Below are 20,331 nucleotides of genomic sequence, written 5' to 3' on the forward strand. Positions count from 1 at the left end.
GCGGAAGGTATTGCACACTATGCTCCAGGCTGGAGTTATAGTGCCTGTTCCATTCTCCCAGATGGGCCAGGGTTTCTATTCAAATCTTTTTTTGGTACAGAAACCCAATGGGTCGTATCGTCCGATTCTCAACCTCAAAGCTCTCAACAGGTCTTTGCGGGTACCGAAGTTTCGGATGGAGACCCTACGGTCCATCATTCTGGCGCTGGAACCTGGGGACTACATGGTGTCATTGGACATACAGGACGCTTACCTGCATGTCCCTATTCTTTTGCGCCATCAACAGTTCCTCAGGTTTGCAATCCGCAGCGACCACTTCCAGTTTCGGGCGTTACCTTTTGGCCTGGCGACAGCACCACGTGTGTTCACCAAGGTGATGGCGGTCATGGCGGCTTCTCTGCGGCTACAGGGAGTCCGCATGTTACCGTACTTGGACGACCTTTTATTGGTGGCAGGATCTCCAGAGCTCCTTCTACGCCACTTGGGCCTGACCATTGCTCTACTGCAACGGCACGGCTGGATAATCAACTGGCAGAAGTCCACTCTAATCCCGTCTCGGAGGATTCTGCACCTCGGAGCCTTATTGGACTCGGAACAGCAAAGGATCTTCGTGACGGAGGACAAGATCTCTGCCTTGCAGTTGAGGGTGCGCAGTTGTCTGCTCAGTCGCCGGGTGTCTCTACACTCGGCGATGAGGTTACTGGGCTCCATGGTGTCGGTGTTCGACATGGTGGAATATGCCCAGTTTCACTCCAGACCTCTGCAGCACCTGATTCTGTCCAAGTGGAACGGGCTGCCACAGTCTCTGAAGTCCCAGACAATTGTGCTCACCCCGGAGGTTCGCCTGTCCCTTGCCTGGTGGTTACAGACGACCCATCTCAGCGGGGGACGTCCGTTCTGGGTTCCAAATTGGGTCCTGTTGACAACGGACGCCAGTCTTCGGGGCTGGGGAGCAGTTTCGGGTCCACACTTGTTCCAGGGCAGGTGGACGCCGACAGAAGCGGAGCTTCCAATCAATATCTTGGAACTCCGTGCGGTCTTCAATGCTCTCCAGCAGGCAGATCGGGTTCTCCAGGGTCGCCCGGTACAGGTCCAGTCAGACAACGCTACCACCGTGGCCTACATAAACAGGCAAGGAGGAACCCGAAGTCGGGTGGCTCTCGTGGAGGTCTCTCGGATCCTGGTATGGGCGGAGCGCAATCTTCCGGCCATATCAGCGGTCTTCATCCCGGGAGTGCTAAATTGGGAGGCGGACTTTCTAAGTCGCCAGGACGTTCATCCGGGGGAATGGTCCCTGCACCTGGACGTTTTTCAACTGCTGGTGGACAGATGGGGTCTTCCAGAGATCGACCTCATGGCGTCCCGGCACAACAACAAGTTGCCGGTGTACGGGTCTCGCACAAGAGACGAAGGGGCGTCTCTGGTGGATGCTCTGTCCGTCCGGTGGACGTTCCGGTTCGCATACCTGTTCCCTCCGGTCTCCCTTCTTCCACGGGTAATCCGGAAATTCAAACAGGAAGGAGGGACACTCCTGTTGATAGCTCCCGCGTGGCCCAGGCAGCACTGGTTCTCAGACCTTCAGGGTCTGTCCGTGGACAGTCCTCTGCGGTTGCCGCTACGACCGGACCTTCTGTCTCAGGGTCCTTGCCTTCACCCGGACCTGACTCGGCTGTCTTTGACGGTGTGGCTGTTGAGACGGCCATGCTGAGGTCCCGGGGGTTTTCCAGCTCTGTAGTGCGTACCATGTTGCGAGCTCAGAAACAGTCTTCCGCGAGGATATACCATCGCGTGTGGCATACGTTCTTCCAGTGGTGTCGACCGAGAGGTTATGCACCGCGGGAGTTTCGTCTGTCTCGGATTCTCTCCTTCCTACAAGCGGGGCTAGATCATGGGCTTTCTCCTTGCTTCTTTGAAGGTACAGGTTTCGGCCCTGTCTGTCTGGTTTCACCGTAGGATTGCTACAATCCCGGATGTGCGCACCTTTATGCAAGGTGTTCTCCGCATTCAGCCGCCCTTTGTCCCACCTGTGGCGCCTTGGGATTTGGCTGTGGTCCTGAGGGCTCTCCAAGGACCGCCGTTTGAACCACTGGGCTCAGTGGATCTTAAATGGTTGACAGCTAAGACTGTTTTCCTTCTGGCTATTGCTTCGGCCAGACGTGTTTCTGATTTAGGGGCTCTTTCTTGTAGACCCCCTTTCTTGGTTTTTCATGGGAACAGGGCAGTGTCCGCACTCGGCTCGAGTTTCTTCCCAAAGTTGTTTCCCTGTTTCATGTTAACGAGGAAATCGTTGTTCCGGCCTTTAACTCACCGGGTCTTTCCGTGGGTGAGGCCTCTTTGGATGTTGTGCGGGCCTTAAGGACTTATGTTGACCGCACTTCCTCGTTTAGGAAGTCGGACGCTTTGTTTGTCCTCTATGGCTTCCGTAAAAAGGGTTGGCCTGCCTCAAAGCAAACTTTGGCAGCCTGGATCCGTATGGCTATTTCTGAAGCTTATCTTCATGAAGGCCTACCGGTTCCTCCTTCTCTGAAGGCTCATTCCACTAGGTCTGTGGGTCCTTCGTGGGCAGCTCGACGTGGTGCCTCTGCAGTCCAGATCTGCAAGGCTGGTACGTGGTCCTCTGTCCATACCTTCGTGAGGTATTACAGGTTTGACACCTTCGCCTCTCAGGATGCTTCCTTCGGGCGGCGGATTCTCCTTTCTGCACAGGAGCGTCCCCACCCTTAAAGGATACTGCTTTGGGACATCCCCAAGGTATCCTGTGGATACCCTATGGACCCTGAAGTAGAAAATATGAGATATGGTAAGAACTTACCCTTGTTATCTCTATTTCTACGAAGTCCATAGGGTTCCACAGGACTCCCGCCCTGTCGCACCTGTGCTGCAGATGGGCTTTGCTCTGGTCACCGGTTTTTCCGTCTCCCTTTGGTGAGAATGTGATTCTTGTGTGTATCCAGATCTTTTTTTCTCTCTCTTCCTTCTCCTCCTCCGGCCTATGGCTTGGTAACTAACTGAGGTGCCTTGGCTCGGGGGCGGGGTATAGGAGGGGGACCTAGTGCATCCTGGAGGCTGAAAGCTTAACTCTTTGGTGCCCGATGACTGACGTCACACCTATACCCCAAGGTATCCTGTGGAACCCTATGGACTTCGTAGAAATAGAGATAACAAGGGTAAGTTCTTACCATATCTCACATTTTGTTCACAATTGCTATCTAGTCTTTGCGTTGTGTTTTTTGGTTCTTTTACGGGGTTGGGTACGGGATGCCGGTGCTTGGGATCTCGGTGGTCAGAATCACGACTCCGGCATCCCGACTGAGTTAGGATACCGACACTTGTCGGTCAGTATCCTAACACTCCCCATCTACATAACCCTAACCCTCCCTCCGGTGCCTAAACCTAACCCTCCCCCCTAGTACCCAAACCTAACCCTCCCCCTTAGTGCTTAGCTCTAACCATCCCCCTAGTGCCTAATCCTCCCCTAATCCCAGTACTTGCCGTCGGAATGCCGACGCCGGGATTCTGACAGGTGTCGGGATCCAGGCCGGCATCCCTACTGTTGATATATTGACTGGATTCCCTTTTACCAGTTTGCTTAGGACAGATGCATGGTAACTTATCCCTACAGACTTAGCTGTCACATGTAAAATAGTTATAATGAATGGCGGTAGCTCGAACACAGTTTTGCAGTGACCCCCTTTTGTAGTGATGTCTTATTTTGTTGGTGATCTTTAATATAGACGCTTTATTAATTTGATGTGGCAATTGTTCCTGACTACCAAAGGAAACCTTGACACAGTATATTTCTATAAGCAAATGTTTAGACCTTGGTGCAGTAATACAGGTTGAGTCTCCCATATCCAAAATGCTTGGGACCAGAGGTATTTTGGATAACGGAATATTCCGTATTTTGGAATAATTGCATATCATAATGAAATATCTTGGGAATGGGACCCCAATATACACACAGAATACATTTATGTGTTATATACAGCTTATACACACAGCCTGCAGCTCATTTTAAACAATATTTTCAATACTTTTGTTGCTCAAGCAAAGTTTGTGTACATACATGAAATAAATTTGTTTCATTTACACCCTATACACACAGCCTGAAGGTATTTTTATACCATATTTTGTAATAATTTGTGCCTTAGACAAGGTTTGTGTACATTGAACCATCAAAAATCAAAGGTTTTATTATCTCAGTCATGCCAAAATTATTCCGTATTTCGGAATATTCCGTATTTCGGAATATTTGGATATGGGAGACTCAACCTGTAGCAACTTTCCCCCAATAAACAAAATAAAAATGAAACAATTTTTTTTTTTTAATGAAATAAAATATCAACACTCCAAATGGTAACAGAGCATGATTATACTCCACTGTCCTTGTATACAGCCATGGCCAAAAGTTTTGAGAACGACACAAGTATTGGTTTCTTACAAAGTTTGCTGCTTCAGTGTTTTTAGACCTTTTTGTCAGATGTTACTATGGTATACTGAAGTAAAATTACAAGCATTTCATAAGTGTCAAAGGCTTTTATTGACAATTACATTAAGTTTATGCAAAGAGTCAATATTTGCAGTGTTGACCCTTCTTTTTCAAGGCATCTGCAATTTGCCCTGGCATGCTGTCAATCAACTTCTGGGCCACATACTGACTGATGGCCACCCATTCTTAATCAATGCTTGGAGTTGGGCAGAATTTGTGGGTTTTTGTTTGTCCACCCGCCTCTTGAGGATTAACCACGAGTTCTCAATGAGATTTAAGTCTGGGGAGTTTCCTGGCCATGGACCCAAAATTTCGATGTTTTGTTCTTCGAGCCACTTATCACTTTTGCCTTATGGCAAGGTGCTCCATCATGCTGGAAAAGGCATTGTTCGTCACCAAACTGTTCTTGGATGGTTGGGAGAAGTTGCTCTTGGAGGATGCTTTTGTACCATTCTTTATTCATGGCTGTGTTCTTAGGCAAATTGTGAGTGAGCCCACTCCCTTGGCTGAGAAGCAACCCCACACATGAATGGTCTCCGGATGCTTTAATGTTGGCATGACCTACATGATGGTAGCGCTCACCTTTCCTTTTCCAGACAAGCGTTTTTCCAGATGCCCCAAACAATCTGAAAGGGGATTCATCAGAGAAAATAACTTTACCCCAGTCCTCAGCAGTCCAATCCCTGTACCTTTTGCAGAATATCAGTCTGTCCCTGATGTTTTTCCTGGAGAGAAACGGCTTCTTTGCTGCCCTTCTTGACACCAGGCCATCCTCCAAAAGTCTTCGCCTCACTGTGCGTGAAGATGCACTCTCACATGCCTGCTGCCATTCCTGAGCAAGCTCTGCACTGGTGGTGCCCCGATCCCACAGCAGAATCAACTTTAGGAAAGGGTCCTGGCGCTTGCTAGACGTTCTTGGGCGCCCTGAAGTCTCCTTCAGAACTATTGAACCTCTCTCAGTGATCGCAAATACGCGCTACAGCGCATATTTTACCTGGTATTAAGGACCGGGGTCACACTTTTTCAAAATGGATCTGTCCCTGGGAACACACTCTGCTGCAGCCAATACCTGGCTCTTTGTTGATCTGGCCCGGCTGCAGTCTATAAAAAAAATGGGGGTGGAGTCAGGGCAGACAGCACCTTTACTCTGGACCATGTAGTGGTGCTGTAGTGGCTAGCGGCTCCGTGACCACTGCCCCTGCTCCTGGATTGAATACGGCCTCCAGTAAGTATAAATGGGTAGCTGGTGGGGGTTTGGTGGTGAACAGGATGACTGGTGCTTAGGGCTGTCCCAGCTGAGCGGTAAGGGTGCCACCAAATAGTGGCGACCTGCTCCCAGGGCCTGGAGTACATGTGTAAGGGGCCCAGAGTGTTGGGAGGCCCGCTATTGTCTGCATCAGGGGAGGGGGAGTTGCCGGGAGGCTGTGTATACTTGCCGGCCCGGCAGCATTGAGTGGGGTGTGACAGGCAGCCTTGCAGAGAATCAAATCTGCTGCCTGTCATTATAGTGTGGCGGCCGTGCGGAGCTCAGTGTGGTTAGCAGGGAAGGTCTCGAGACTGCTCACCACACCGATGTACAAAATACTGCAGAATCAACAGAGCTCCCCGCAGCCGGCACACTGTAATGACAGGCAGGCAATCTGATGACACTGCTCCCTTGCGCTGGAGAGTATACAGAGCTGTCCCACACACTACCCCCCCCAACCCCCCCTTCCACGCAGGTTGTGTTTAAGAAAAATGTATCTGCAGTTCTTCGACACCTCCCCCCCCCCATCTTCACCATCAGGTACAGTATGTCTGTGAATGGCTAGTGATAGATATATATAGATAGATATATATGTGTGTGTGTGTGTGTATTTATATATATATATTTCTACTTCAGGGTCCATAGGGTATCCACAGGATACCTTGGGGTATAGGTGTGACGTCAGTCGCAGGGCACCAAAGAGTTAAGCTTTCAGCCTCCCAGGATGCACTAGGTCCCCCTCCTATACCCCGCCCCCGAGCCAAGGCACCTCAGTTTAGTTTGGTGCCCGGCCGGAGTCGGGTGCACCTGTTGGAGTGGGGGCTAGAAGAGCCCCTGAAGCTTATTCTTCATGCAGCTGTGGCTGCACAACTGGATGAACAGCATGGACAGTCAGTCCTGACGTCCATGCTGTCTTCCCTACACCCCGCCGGTACCAGAACGCCGGTACTGATCCGGGGATGCTGGTGGGCGTCTGGGGTCACAGCTAGCGGTGACCCCAGATGCTCCGGACCATGGCCGGATTCAAGGGGGACAGAGGTAAGCAGCGGGGTCCCGCGGTGGGTCCCCGCTGATCACATGGTCCTAAGTCCCCAGGCAGGGGGCTCCCTGGGGACTGGCTGCAGCGTGGAGCCAGGCGACCAACCTGCGCTTCCACTACCCCCTGGGACAGCGGACCGCAGCAGAGCGGTAGCGCTGCGGCGTCCCAGGGGTTAAATGCATGCCAGGGGAGCGCGCCTTCCCTGTCTCACAGCCGGCGCCTCCCCCGCTGCACACAGCCCTCTCTGCATGCTGCCGACTGGTCCTGTGGCAGCGCTCCTCCCCCAGGCCAGCCTCCTCTCTGCTCCTCGGCGGCCATCTTCTCCAGAACGCATGGTGAACGCTGCTGGAAGCGCTGGAAGGAAGCATCGTGGTCTGGGTCCCCCCGCATACCTCTCCTCCGCTGTGGTCAGGTCTGTGTATGCAGCGCTGTGTCCTACCAGGCCCTGTGTCTGTGTAGTTGAGTGATCAGTGCTGTTAGTGCAGGAATTGTTATTTTTCTGCATTGTATGTGACTGTGCTAGCGCTGCTGCCTGTAATCTTTTCTTCTCTAAACTGTCAGCTTTATTACTGTCCCTGTTCTTTCTGCTAAAGCCCTTGCGGTGCGGTGCTGCAGGGTGGTCTCTCGCCTATTTAATACTTAATTGGTGAGAGAGGTCACATACGTGGTGCCATCATGTCTGAAAGTGATTTTCCCCTCCGGCTACAGTGTACCACGTGCAAAGTACCGTTAGCGGAGGGGGAGGGTAGCGCGGAGGGCCTTTGCCGGCAGTGTTTGTCCATGGCGCGGCCTATTACGGTTACAGCACCGGTACAGGAGCCGCCCTGGGCTTGTTTCGCTCAGGCGTTAACAGCTTTAGTGGGCCAGTTAGCTCCGCAGCCCGCGTTTACTCCGATGGGTTTGTCCCAGCAGTCTGTGGTGTCGTCACCCATGCAGGGGTTCCCACGACAATTGGTGGTACCCCACAGTCTCCCTATTTCCCCGCTCCCGGGTTCTCAGGAGCCAGCGTGGGTTAACTCCCTGACGAGTTCTGTACAGCACTTGTCGGATGTGTTGCAAGGGGAGTCTGTGATGCGGTCTCATAAAAGGCCGGTGGCGTCTCTGTCCGCTCCTTATGAGGATGACGAAGGGACGTCTGATGATGGGGAGATTCTAGATCCTTACGATCAGGAACCTCTCCATACTAAGGACGCTGATGCTAAGTCCAAAGTATATATTCCTGGACTTATTCGGGCGGTCCGCACAGCCTTGGTGATTGAGGACGAAGTTCCCCCAGCGGCTAAATCTAAGTATGCCTTTTTCAAAGATGTGAAGGGCGATGCCACAGTCTTTCCTCTTTCGGGTCAGTTGGTGGACCATTTAGAGGAGGCGTGGAAACAACCTGGCAAAAGATACCAGCCGCAGAGACGCCTGGCGGTGGCTTATCCGTTCGCGGATAATTATTTTGCGAAGTGGGAATCCCCTCCACAGGTGGATTCTCACGTGACCCGTCTTGTCCGTAGTGCCACATTGCCGATGCCATCCATGTCCTCCCTTAAGGATGCTACGGACCGCAAGGTAGAAATCTGCCTGAAGTCCGCTTATTCCCTTGCAGGGGGGGCAGCACGGCCGGCTATGGCCATTTGCTGGGTTGCCAGAGCGATGGAGCGCTGGGCGGATTCATTAGAGGCTTCTTTTGAATCCGACTGTCCGGCCGATCAGGCGGAGTTGATTGGCAATCTCCGTGATTCGGCCACCTACATCAACGAGGCGGCTCTAGACATTAGTACTCTGGTGTCTAGAATTTCTTCAGCAGCGGTAGCTGCTCGTCGCACCTTGTGGCTGCGATCCTGGAAGGCGGACGCAGATTCCAAGAAAGGTCTGGAAGCGTTGCAGTTTACCGGAGAAGTTCTCTTCGGTCCGGATCTGGATAAGATTGTGGCCACGCTGGCGGCAGCCAAATCTGCCTGTCTCCCGTCGGCCGCTGCTCCTTCTGGTTCGGGACCATCGTCCTTTCGGTCATCTAGGGCCCAGGACAGGCCCAAACCACAGTCGTTTCCTCGACAGGCTGGCCCTAAGAAATCGGTCAAGCCCCGGAAGCAGGCATGGAGTACCAGACGTCCGGCCCCCAAGCCAGATGACAAGCCTGCGGCCTGACTGTCCGGGCCTCCCTTTGGGGGATCCCAGGGTGGGAGGCCGCCTGCTACAGTTCGCCCAGTGTTGGTCGACCACTACGACAGACACTTGGGTTCTGGAGGTGGTTTCCCACGGATACGCCCTCTCCTTCCGGCACAGACCCCCGGCTCGCTTCTTCACCACGGGTCTCCCATCAGACCGGAACAAGGCTACGGAGCTGCGGAAGGTATTGCACACTATGCTCCAGGCTGGAGTTATAGTGGCGGTTCCATTCTCCCAGAGGGGCCAGGGTTTCTATTCAAATCTATTTTTGGTACAGAAACCCAATGGGTCATATCGTCCGATTCTCAACCTCAAAGCACTCAACAAGTCTTTGCGGGTCCCGAAGTTTCGGATGGAGACCCTACGGTCCATCATTCTGGCGCTGGAACCTGGGGACTACTTGGTGTCATTGGACATACAGGACGCTTACCTGCATGTCCCTATTCTTTGGCGCCATCAACAGTTCCTCAGGTTTGCAATCCGCAGCGACCACTTCCAGTTTCGGGCGTTACCTTTTGGCCTGGCAACAGCACCACGTGTTTTCACCAAGGTGATGGCGGTCATGGCGGCTTCTCTGCGGCTGCAGGGAGTCCGCATGTTGCCGTATTTGGACGACCTGTTATTGGTGGCAGGATCTCCAGAGCTCCTGTTACGCCACTTGGACCTGACCATTGCACTGCTGCAACGGCACGGCTGGCTAATCAACTGGCAGAAGTCCACTCTAATCCCGTCTCGGAGGATTCTGCATCTTGGAGCCTTATTGGACTCGGGACAGCAAAGGATCTTCGTGACGGAGGACAAGATCTCTGCTTTACAGTCAAGGGTGCGCAGTTGTCTGCACAGCCGCCGGGTGTCCTTACACTCGGCGATGAGGTTACTGGGCTCCATGGTGTCGGTGTTCGACATGGTGGAATACGCCCAGTTTCACTCCAGACCTCTGCAGCACCTGATCCTGTCCAAGTGGAACGGGCTGACTCAGTCTCTGAAGTCCCAGACGATTGTGCTCACCCAGGAGGTTCGCCTGTCCCTTACGTGGTGGTTACAGACGACCCACCTCAACAAGGGACGTCCGTTCTGGGTTCCAAATTGGGTCCTGTTGACAACGGACGCCAGTCTTCGGGGCTGGGGAGCAGTTTCGGGTCCACACTTGTTCCAGGGCAGGTGGACGCCGACAGAAGCGGAGCTTCCAATAAATATCTTGGAACTCCGTGCGATCTTCAGTGCTCTCCAGCAGGCACAGCGGTTTCTCCAGGGTCGCCCGGTGCAGGTCCAGTCGGACAACGCTACCACCGTGGCCTACATAAACAGGCAAGGAGGAACTCGCAGTCGGGCGGCTCTCGTAGAGGTCTCTCGGATCCTGGTTTGGGCGGAGCGCAATCTTCCGGCCATATCAGCGGTCTTCATCCCGGGAGTGCTCAATTGGGAGGCGGACTTTCTAAGTCGCCAGGACGTTCATCCGGGGGAATGGTCTCTGCACCAGGACGTTTTTCAACTACTGGTGGACAGGTGGGGTCTTCCAGAAATCGACCTCATGGCGTCCCGGCACAACAACAAGTTGCCGGTGTACGGGTCTCGCACAAGAGACGAAGGGGCGTCTCTGGTGGATGCTCTGTCCGTCCGGTGGACGTTCCGGTTCGCATACCTGTTCCCTCCGGTCTCCCTTCTTCCACGGGTAATCCGGAAATTCAAACAGGAAGGAGGGACGCTCCTGTTGATAGCTCCCGCGTGGCCCAGACGACACTGGTTCTCAGACCTTCAGGGTCTGTCCGTGGACATTCCTCTGCGGTTGCCGCTACGACCGGACCTTCTGTCTCAGGGTCCTTGCCTTCACCCGGACCTGACTCGGCTGTCTTTGACGGCGTGGCTGTTGAGACGGCCATGCTGAGGTCCCGAGGGTTTTCCAGCTCTGTGGTGTGGACCATGTTACGAGCTCGGAAACCGTCTTCCGCGAGGATATACCATCGCGTGTGGCATACGTTCTTCCAGTGGTGTCGACCGAGAGGTTATGCACCGCGGGAGTTTCGTCTGTCTCGGATTCTCGCCTTCCTGCAAGCGGGACTAGATCATGGGCTTCGCCTTGCTTCTTTGAAGGTACAGGTTTCGGCCCTATCTGTCTGGTTTCACCGTAGGATTGCTACAATCCCGGATGTGCGCACCTTTATGCAAGGTGTTCTCCGTATTCAGCCGCCCTTTGTTCCACCTGTGGCGCCTTGGGATTTGGCTGTGGTCCTGAGGGCTCTCCAAGGACCGCCGTTTGAACCACTGGGCTCAGTGGATCTTAAATGGCTAACAGCTAAGACTGTTTTCCTTCTGGCCATTGCTTCGGCCAGACGTGTTTCTGAGTTAGGGGCTCTTTCTTGTAGACCCCCTTTCTTGGTTTTTTATGGGAACAGGGCAGTGCTCCGCACTCGGCCCGAGTTTCTTCCCAAAGTTGTTTCCCAGTTTCATATTAACGAGGAAATAGTTGTTCCGGCCTTTAACTCACCGGGTCTTTCCGTGGGTGAGGCCTCTTTGGATGTTGTGCGGGCCTTAAGGACTTATGTTGACCGCACTTCTTCGTTTAGGAAGTCGGACGCTTTGTTTGTCCTCTTTGGCTTCCGTAAAAAGGGTTGGCCTGCTTCAAAGCAAACTTTGGCAGCCTGGATCCGTATGGCTATTTCTGAAGCTTATCTTCATGAAGGCCTACCGGTCCCTCCTTCTCTGAAGGCTCATTCCACTAGGTCTGTGGGTCCTTCGTGGGCAGCTCGACGTGGTGCCTCGGCAGTTCAGATCTGCAAGGCTGCTACGTGGTCTTCTGTCCATACCTTCGTGAGGTATTACAGGTTTGACACCTTCGCCTCTCAGGATGCTTCCTTCGGGCGGCGGATTCTCCTTTCTGCACAGGAGCGTCCCCACCCTTAAAGGATACTGCTTTGGGACATCCCCAAGGTATCCTGTGGATACCCTATGGACCCTGAAGTAGAAAATATGAGATATGGTAAGAACTTACCCTTGTTATCTCTATTTCTACGAAGTCCATAGGGTTCCACAGGACTCCCGCCCTGTCGCACCTGTGCTGCAGATGGGCTTTGCTCTGGTCACCGGTTTTCCGTCTCCCTCTGGTGAGAATGTGATTCTTGTATGTGTCCAGATCTTTGTTCTCTCTCTTCCTTCTCCTCCTCCGGCCTATGGCTTGGTAACTAACTGAGGTGCCTTGGCTCGGGGGCGGGGTATAGGAGGGGGACCTAGTGCATCCTGGGAGGCTGAAAGCTTAACTCTTTGGTGCCCTGCGACTGACGTCACACCTATACTCCAAGGTATCCTGTGGAACCCTATGGACTTCGTAGAAATAGAGATAACAAGGGTAAGTTCTTACCATATCTCATATTATATATATATATATATATATTATATACTTATATGCCTCTTCCACATGTGTGCCTGTGCCCCAACCTCTATGTGTGCCTTTGCCTTGCATCATGGGTGCCTCTACCCATCCCCTATGTGTGCCTCTGCCCACCCTCCCCATATATGCCTCTGCCCACCCAGCCGTTATGAGCATCTATTCGCTTCCCATCATCTGTGTGCCCCTGATTGTGGAGCACTACTAGTTTCATTTATACTGGGCCCCAAAAATTCTAATGCAACCCTGCCTGCACCCACCATGCTGCATCCTTGTAGGCTGGCAGCGCTGGACTTTTCCAGGTGGCTCAGATGCAGCCCGATCCTGGCATGACCCAGAGACACAGATGCGTTGACATGATGTCACGTAGCTGCATGCCACCTCCAGCTACAGTTAATCAGTATGACAGAGTGATCTCCAGCCTTGTCCTCGTCAACACTCTCTCCTGTGTTAACGAGAGAATCACTGCCATGATGTCAGCTGGTCCTTTTGTGGCAAGGTTGAAATACAGTGGAAATGTTGCTTTTGGGATTAAGTTCATTGTCATGGCAAAGAGGGACTTTGCAATTAATTGCAATTCATTACATTCTGGAGTTGGCAAATTGCCATCATAAAAACTGAAGCAGCAAACTTTGTGAAAACCAGTACTTGTCATTCTCAAAACTTTTGGCCATGGCTGTACACACATCTGCTGTAGTCTAAGGGCTCAAGCCTATTAGCTTGCCGAGCAAGTAAGTTCGACTGTATGCTGTACTTGCATTACCTCCGGACTCGCCCCACAGGGCTCCGTACAAAAATCTGTGAGTCCAGTGTGAAATTGGGCTGTGAAGGCAACTCTCCTCCTTCGCGACCAATGTAGGTTGAGCCGTAAGATTAGGTTTTACTAAAGTATATAGACTTGTGTACTGTAGGTGTGTGAAAAAAGCCATGGACAGATTTAGGCTCAGGGCTGTTTGGGGTGACTGCACCAATACTATATGAGGACACATCTGTACAGTATCTGTTTTGGTGTAACTATTCCCTTGCCCCATTACATAGTGATATAACTCTCCACCATGCATTATGCTAGCACCAGTGTCAGGGGATCTGCCAATGCCAGTTATTGTGCAGAAATGAATGGTTTATGTAATTCTATAGGCTCCACTCTTTGACTGAACCAACTATCTTTAAATTTATTCCCAACAGTTAAACGCTATGGCCAACAGAGCTGCAGGGAAGGGCTATGAGAATGAAGACCATTACCCTAACATACACTTCCAGTTCATTGGGATCGAGAACATCCATGTAATGCGAGGAAGCCTGCAAAAGCTACTAGAGGGTATAAACACACTGATTTTCATTTTAATAAAATAATTGCCCTTTTATTTATATAGAAAATTCATAGATTCATCCCTAATTTTTTATCATGATATTGTTGTACGTGTTTATTTAGTCACCATTTGCTGAACTCCTCTGCATCGCTGCTGATATAAGTTATGTAGAATTTAAGGCTGGTCAAACAGATCTAGGCTCCAGCTTGTCCTTCTAGAACCAGGGCAGACTTATCAAAATATGGGGATTTAATCTGACCATATACAGACCTACCATCTTCATTTTATTTTTTCTTTGTTGCAAACCTTTTGTCTTCCTATATTATTTTTTTATGGACCTTGGCACGACATACTACATCTATATATAACATTTTGTACAGAAGCATATGTTGATTTGTCTAGCTGCATTGTAAGACTCAAATGCTCTTTTTGTTGCAAGGAGACCGTGGTGATATAGGGCCTGATTTCAGCAAGGACCGTAACTGCTGAAGCGTACGTAGACGGACGATTGTTGTGTACTGCGTATGCATCGCAGTGCGCGAATGCCTCACTGCGTTCGGGACTGTGATCGCAGTGAGTACGCAGACCCATCGCAGTGTGTTTGACAGGAAGTACTGTTTGGGGGTGGTCGGGAAAACGCAGACATGTCAGTGCGTTTGAACGCTGTGGCAGGGGCGTGCATAAATTAGTCACTGCGATGGCATACGCAGCTTGAGTGCTCACTGCGTACAGGAAGATTAGCAATTTCTGAGTAAGGTCTGACCTGGTGTAATTGTGCGTGAGGCTGCGATGTTACTCTGTTACCGATGTCTTCGCTGGATTGTAAGGTTTACGGCCTGCTACTGCATTCATTAGCATATTTTCGCAGCAGAACAGTGTGCACGATTGCTACCATGATTGCAATAGTGGTTGCAATGGATCCATAGTCCACTGAGGTCTCAAAGAAGTACACGCAATGTTATAGAGCTGCGACCTCCATGACTGCGAGACCCTCAGTCGATTTTAAAGCAGCTATGTCCCATGCATTAAAGTCAGGGGAAGTTTAGGATGTCATTGGCAGTTCTTGATTGACGACATTTGCTGGGAACCAGAGTCTTAAGGTATCAGTGATGGCTGTATTTCAATGTAGTACTGAGAAAGCAGGAATTTCTTCTTCAGGGTCCACAAAGATACCAAGGGGATAATGTGGTTGGAGTGATCCAGGCACCAAACAGTTAAGCTTTCAGCTCCCAGGATGCCTCTGGTCCTCCTCCACATATACCCCAGCCACAGGCATTCAGTTGTTCGTTTGGTGCAGCAGGATTCAGACACACCTTTGTAACGGGACTGCTCAGGCAGTCCCAAGCTTTTATTTAATGTTTTATTTTATTTCTATGTTTTTGAGTTAGCAGTGCAGAGCGTCTGTGTTAAGACGCATGCACTGCAACTCCATCTACCTCCGCCGGGCCGCAAAACAAGCAACGTCTCTGGTGATTTCAGGGGGTTACGGCAGAGCTTGCTAGCAGCGATGCTGAGGCCCGGACTGCAGCCGGACGCACGGAGATGTCCGGTAAGACGATTTCTTGCTCACGGGGAATCGTACGCGGCAGTCCTTGCTTGCAGCGCTGGAAGCCGCTGCACAGAGTGGGAGCCTGGGTCGTCCGCTTCCTCACTAGACCACCGGGGCCTTATCGTCTGACCCCCGGGGAATGGCAGCAGATGCTTCTGCTGCCATGAGGCCAGCGTACCCGGCCGGTTGATGGCGCTTAGGGGGGGTAGGCTCTCCCCCGGCAGCTCCGACCCAGACGCAGATCCATCAAAGGTTTTCCCGCGTCTGGGTCGCTCCTCCTACCCTTCTCGTGCATATGAAACGCTCACAGTCCACTATTGGTGCTCTGCTGAAGTGGTTTGGTTTCAGGAGGTTTTGGGACAGTCCCCTCTACCAAGCCTCGTGTTTGAGTAGTTGATACAGGGTCTATGGCAACTTAATTACATATGCCAGGGGTGCCTCAGGTTGGTGGTCCAGCACCAAATTTTATTATTTATGTTCAACGTAGTGTAAATATGTGGACAAACGGAAGCACAAACCTGTCCACCACCACATAACGGACCTAAGGATGACAGGTCAGCACAATTTACTTCACTTTACTACTTTATAAAAAAAAAATCTGAATTTTTTAATAACAAAAGTTTGGCTTAGGGGTGCCGTGAAAACAATGCTGATACTCTAGGGCACCGTGATTCCAAAAAAAGTTTGGGAACCTCTGACATGTGCATTGTATGTGACTGCTTGCTAGCTGCTGTGTTGTTACTGCCTTTATTTTCTGACTGTCAGTTATAACTATCACGTTTTTTTTCTCCTCTTCCCTCTGTTGCATGTGTTTGGGGGGTTGTCTTTGTACTTCACATTTACTTGTTATTTGTGAAGGCTGTCACATTGCATCGTTACCTTTTTTTATAATTGATATGTCAAAAAATAAAGTGGAGGCCCCTGTTCTGGTTTCATGTAAATCCTGTTTGGCGGGGTTGTCCCCTCAGGACTTTATAAAGTATGGTTTGTGTGTTGTCTGTTATAAAGAACCACCTCACCAGTCTAGTCTACCAGCCCCTGTACAGAATCTATCTTGGGTGTCCTCCTTGTCTCAGGTGATGATGCAGCTAGTGGATCATTTGGCTACTCCCACACTGCCTCCTTTAATGAGATACCCACAGCATGCTATGTTTGCCCCTCCTAAACATCCTTTCTGTGTGGATGTTTATGCCCACTCAACTCGGAGCATGGCTCAGTCGGCTGTTGCAAACAGAACGGTAGTCACTAAACGGAGGTTCTTTTTTTCAGTCTGCTCAGCATGTAGATTCAGACTTCTCGTCAGAGGAATAAGTTGATGCGCCGGGTTCTTCTCCAGGGTCTAGTTCGGGAGAGGACGACCGTCCTTCTACACTGGATATTCCTTCTTTAGTGCGGTCAAATCAATCCTAAATATACAGGATGATGAACCAGCTCCTAGAAAGAAGGCTCCAGTGTTTAAACGCCAGAAGGTGGTAAAAGCTGAGTTTCCTAAATCTGAGCAGCTCACTGAACTTATAGAAGAAGCATGGAGTAACTCGGATAAACTGTTCCATGTTATGAAAAGATTAGCATCGTTGTATCCTTTTCCAGCTATTGAATGTAAAAAGTAGGAAATCCAGGAATGCTATGATGCCTATTCAGTCAGTATCTTCTCTTAAAGATTCTACAGATAGAAAATTTTAAACATGTCTTAAAGCAATATTTTCATCATCTGGAGCTGTTACTTGACCAGCTATGGCTGGGGCTTGGGTAGCCAAGACGGTTGAAGAATGGACGGTGGCATTGGAATAGACAGTACCAAATGCTACCAGAGAACAGCTGACCTATATCTAGCACATGCAAGAAGCGGCCTCCTATTTGGGAGAAGCTGCAATAGATGCTGGTCACCTAGCTTCTAAAGCATCAGCAGCCTCAGTTGTGATTCGTAGAGTCCTTTTGGTTATGGTCCTGGAAAGCAGATACACGGTCAAAGAAGGCTCTGGAAGCCTTATCTTTTTTTAGGAATATACTTTCTTCAGGGTCCATAGGGTCCGCAGAATCTACCTTGGGGGGGTATGTAGTTGGAGAGATCCATTGCACCAATCAGTTACAGCTTTGAAGCTCCCAGCATGCACTGGTCCTCCTCCCTATATACCCCGCCTCCAGCCAGAGGCATTCAGTTTTTTTGTTTGGTGCGTGGCAAGTATCCAGACGCACCTGTTTAACAGTGGGACTGCCTAGGCAGTCCCAGGCTTTTTCTTTTATGATTTACCTTAGTTTTTTTTTAACTTCAAGTAGTACTAGGCGCTGAATAGGACGCAGATGCTGCAACTCCATCTACAGATGCTGAAACTCCAGTACTGCTATATGCCCTGGGGATTTCGGAGGCCTCAGCGAGGCTTAGCTTGCGGCGTCACTGGGGTCCAGACTGCAATCGGAATCATGGAGATGGCAAGTAAGCGATTCCTCGTGAGGGGAATCGTGTGCAACACAGTCCAGGCCTCCGGTGTAGGAGACGCACCAGAGGCGGCTGCGGGAGAAGGCCTTGTGTAACGTGTACTCACTAAGGCAGCCGGAGGCCATATCGTCTGTCGCTGGGGATGGGTAGTAAACGCAGTAGTTAGCGTCTACTACTGTGAGGCCAGCGTACCTATGCTATCAAAATCGCAGCTTAGGGGAGATTGGCACTCCCCCGGCCACTCCTCTCCAGACGCAGCTTCCTGGTTACGGATTCCCGCCTCTGTGTTGCTACTTCTGACCACCTTGTGTGTGAAACACTCGCAGTTCACAGTTGTGCGTACTGCTGTAGGCGAGTTGCCTCAGAGGTCTGGTCTGTCTCCCTGTATACCTCTCCTCTGGGTCTGGTATATAGCGCTCTATATCCTGCCAATACCCCGGCGGGGCTGACCATTTGATTCAGAGTCAATTTGGTATAGCAAATGTTTGTATTTATGCATTGTATGTGACTTTCATGCTAGCTGCTGTATGTATACTGTCTTTTGTTTTCAAAACTGTTATATCTATCACTGTGCTTCTCCTCATCCCTCTGAAAAGGGTGGGGTTTTTCATATGTAATGGTCACACTGCATTTATACTCTACACCTTATACCGATCACACAGTGACATGTCTGAGGGTAAAAGTGAGAAGGGTGAGCCTCCAGTGCTCAATTCATGTAAATCCTGTTTTGCAGGCCTGTCTGAACAGGATTTTGTGCAAGAGGGATTGTGTAGTGCCTGTTGTAAATAGCCACCTTTCCTATCTGGTACACCTGCACCTTCACAAGAGCCATCGTGGGTTGCATCTTGGGCGCAGGTTTTGTTGCATAAGGTGGACAAGATCGCAGCATCACGTGCTCCTTCCACGATATTGCCTTCTACTGTGGGATACCCACAGCAGTTGCATTCTTCTATGTCCCCTATGAATCCCTGTTGGTTGATTCTCCTGCTCACTCTAGTCAGAGTATACTGCTGTCTATAGCCCTCTGCAGGTAAAGCAAGCGAATAGACAAGTTGCGGCAAAGCTAGAGCATATGAGATATGCAATCAGGCGCACCCTGAGGCCTCTACTGTATAACTATCACTGCTATTGCTCCGTGTTTATCCTCAACGACCAGGGTTAGGGGTTAAATGGTATTTCACATTTAGGCCCGTATTCAATTAGTTTCGCACCCGTGATATTTTTTCGCCTGCCGGACATTTTGCCTACATCGCGTATTTTAGCCGTGGAAACTTACCGTGTGTATACCCGCGATTCGCCCTATTCAATTCCAAAAGACGCAAAAACGGAGATACGTGAAGTCGGAACAGGTGAAACGTGGTGTCAGAATAGGGGAAATCAGCCTGGGCTCCCAAACGGATGTGGAAACTTTGGGGATCAATGTAGTAGTGCCCGATTAGCTGTAATTCAACTGTTTGGGGTACTTAAGTTCACACAATTGACACTAATTAGTGTCTTTGCACAAGTGGTGAAGAATGGCATAAAGCAGTTGAAAATAAGTAGTCCTTACAAAGTTGGGGTACTTAAAAATAGGTGCTAGCATATTTAAAAGTTGCTAAAATTAAGCTATAAGAAATGTAAAAAACGCACCTTCAGCAAAACTCCTGCAATGGAAAAAAAACACCTCACCCATACTTGCAGACCCCCCAAAAGTCTATTTCGCTACTTTTTATGTTTGTACACCCACTTTGCACTTTTTCGCCCCCTCTTTCAAAGTTCTTTTTTGGGGTGTTCCTCGCTTTTTTGGGGGGGGGTTTGACTGAAGCAGTTATCCCTTTCGGGGCTAAGTGGTTTTGCCACCTTTGCACCCCAAAATAGCGATTTTGCACTTTTCTTCTGCTATTCATAGGCAAATCTTTTTAGCCTATTGTATTGCGGTTTCGCGTACGCGAAAAGTGTTTGCAATTGAATACGGAGATAAGTTTGCGACTGGCTAAAAGTCGCAATCGAGGATACTTTTTTGCGGATTCCGACTTTTCTCGGCTAATTGAATATGGGCCTAAAGGCCCCCATACATCAGAGATTGATTACAGCAATCGTGCAATTTGCAATCGATTGTGTATAAAAATCTTTCCCTTTTTCAATCGATTGCAGACTTGCCACAATCGATTGAAAAAGGGAAAGATTTTTATACACAATCGATTGCAAATTGCACGATTGCTGCAATCAATCTCTGATGTATGGGGGCCTTTACTTGTGAAGACTGAGCTGCCCATCCCCCTCTCTCCTGATTAGGTGGAGAAGCTCAGCTGCAGTGGAATGTTTACTAAGGGGAGATTTAACCTCTATCTGAGTATACCTTTTTTCCTAGGATCAAGTAAGTATATTTGTATGAACTTTTATCCTATCAAGGTGGTAGTGCCCACTTGCAAATGTATTTATATGCATGAAAATCCTACCAAACGTATGGTTTAGGTGGTTGATTTTAATACCCTTTTGCAAATATGTTATATGCATTTTATGTGACTTAGGCTAACTCTGCTGTTAAGAAAAAAGTTTGCGTTTCCTTTTTATCTGTGAAAGGAGTCGCATTGCATTTTTTAATCCTGCACTGGTTGTAGGTTACTTGCAAGGGTAGGCAGGAGACTGTTGTCCCTGTGCTGGTTTTATGTAAATCCTGTAAGGCCTCGCAGGTTTTAATACAGGTGGGACTGTGTTGATTGTTATGCACCACAACAGCTCA

General features: G+C 50.0%; 1 protein-coding gene across 2 annotated transcripts in view; it reads left to right on the forward strand.

Annotated features, from left to right (window-relative positions):
• Positions 1-20,331, forward strand: part of MTMR8 (myotubularin related protein 8) — a 92,182-nt gene that overhangs the window by 24,590 nt on the left and 47,261 nt on the right. For both annotated transcript variants that reach the window (XM_088478214.1, XM_088478215.1), the window contains exon 7: positions 13,499-13,631. In XM_088478214.1, coding sequence (XP_088334340.1) covers positions 13,499-13,631 — 133 coding nt within the window. The remainder of the gene's footprint in view (positions 1-13,498; positions 13,632-20,331) is intronic.

The sequence above is a fragment of the Taudactylus pleione genome, unplaced genomic scaffold (genome assembly GCF_031769625.1).
Source record: "Taudactylus pleione unplaced genomic scaffold, aTauple2 ptg000211l, whole genome shotgun sequence".
Lineage (NCBI taxonomy): Eukaryota > Metazoa > Chordata > Amphibia > Anura > Myobatrachidae > Taudactylus > Taudactylus pleione.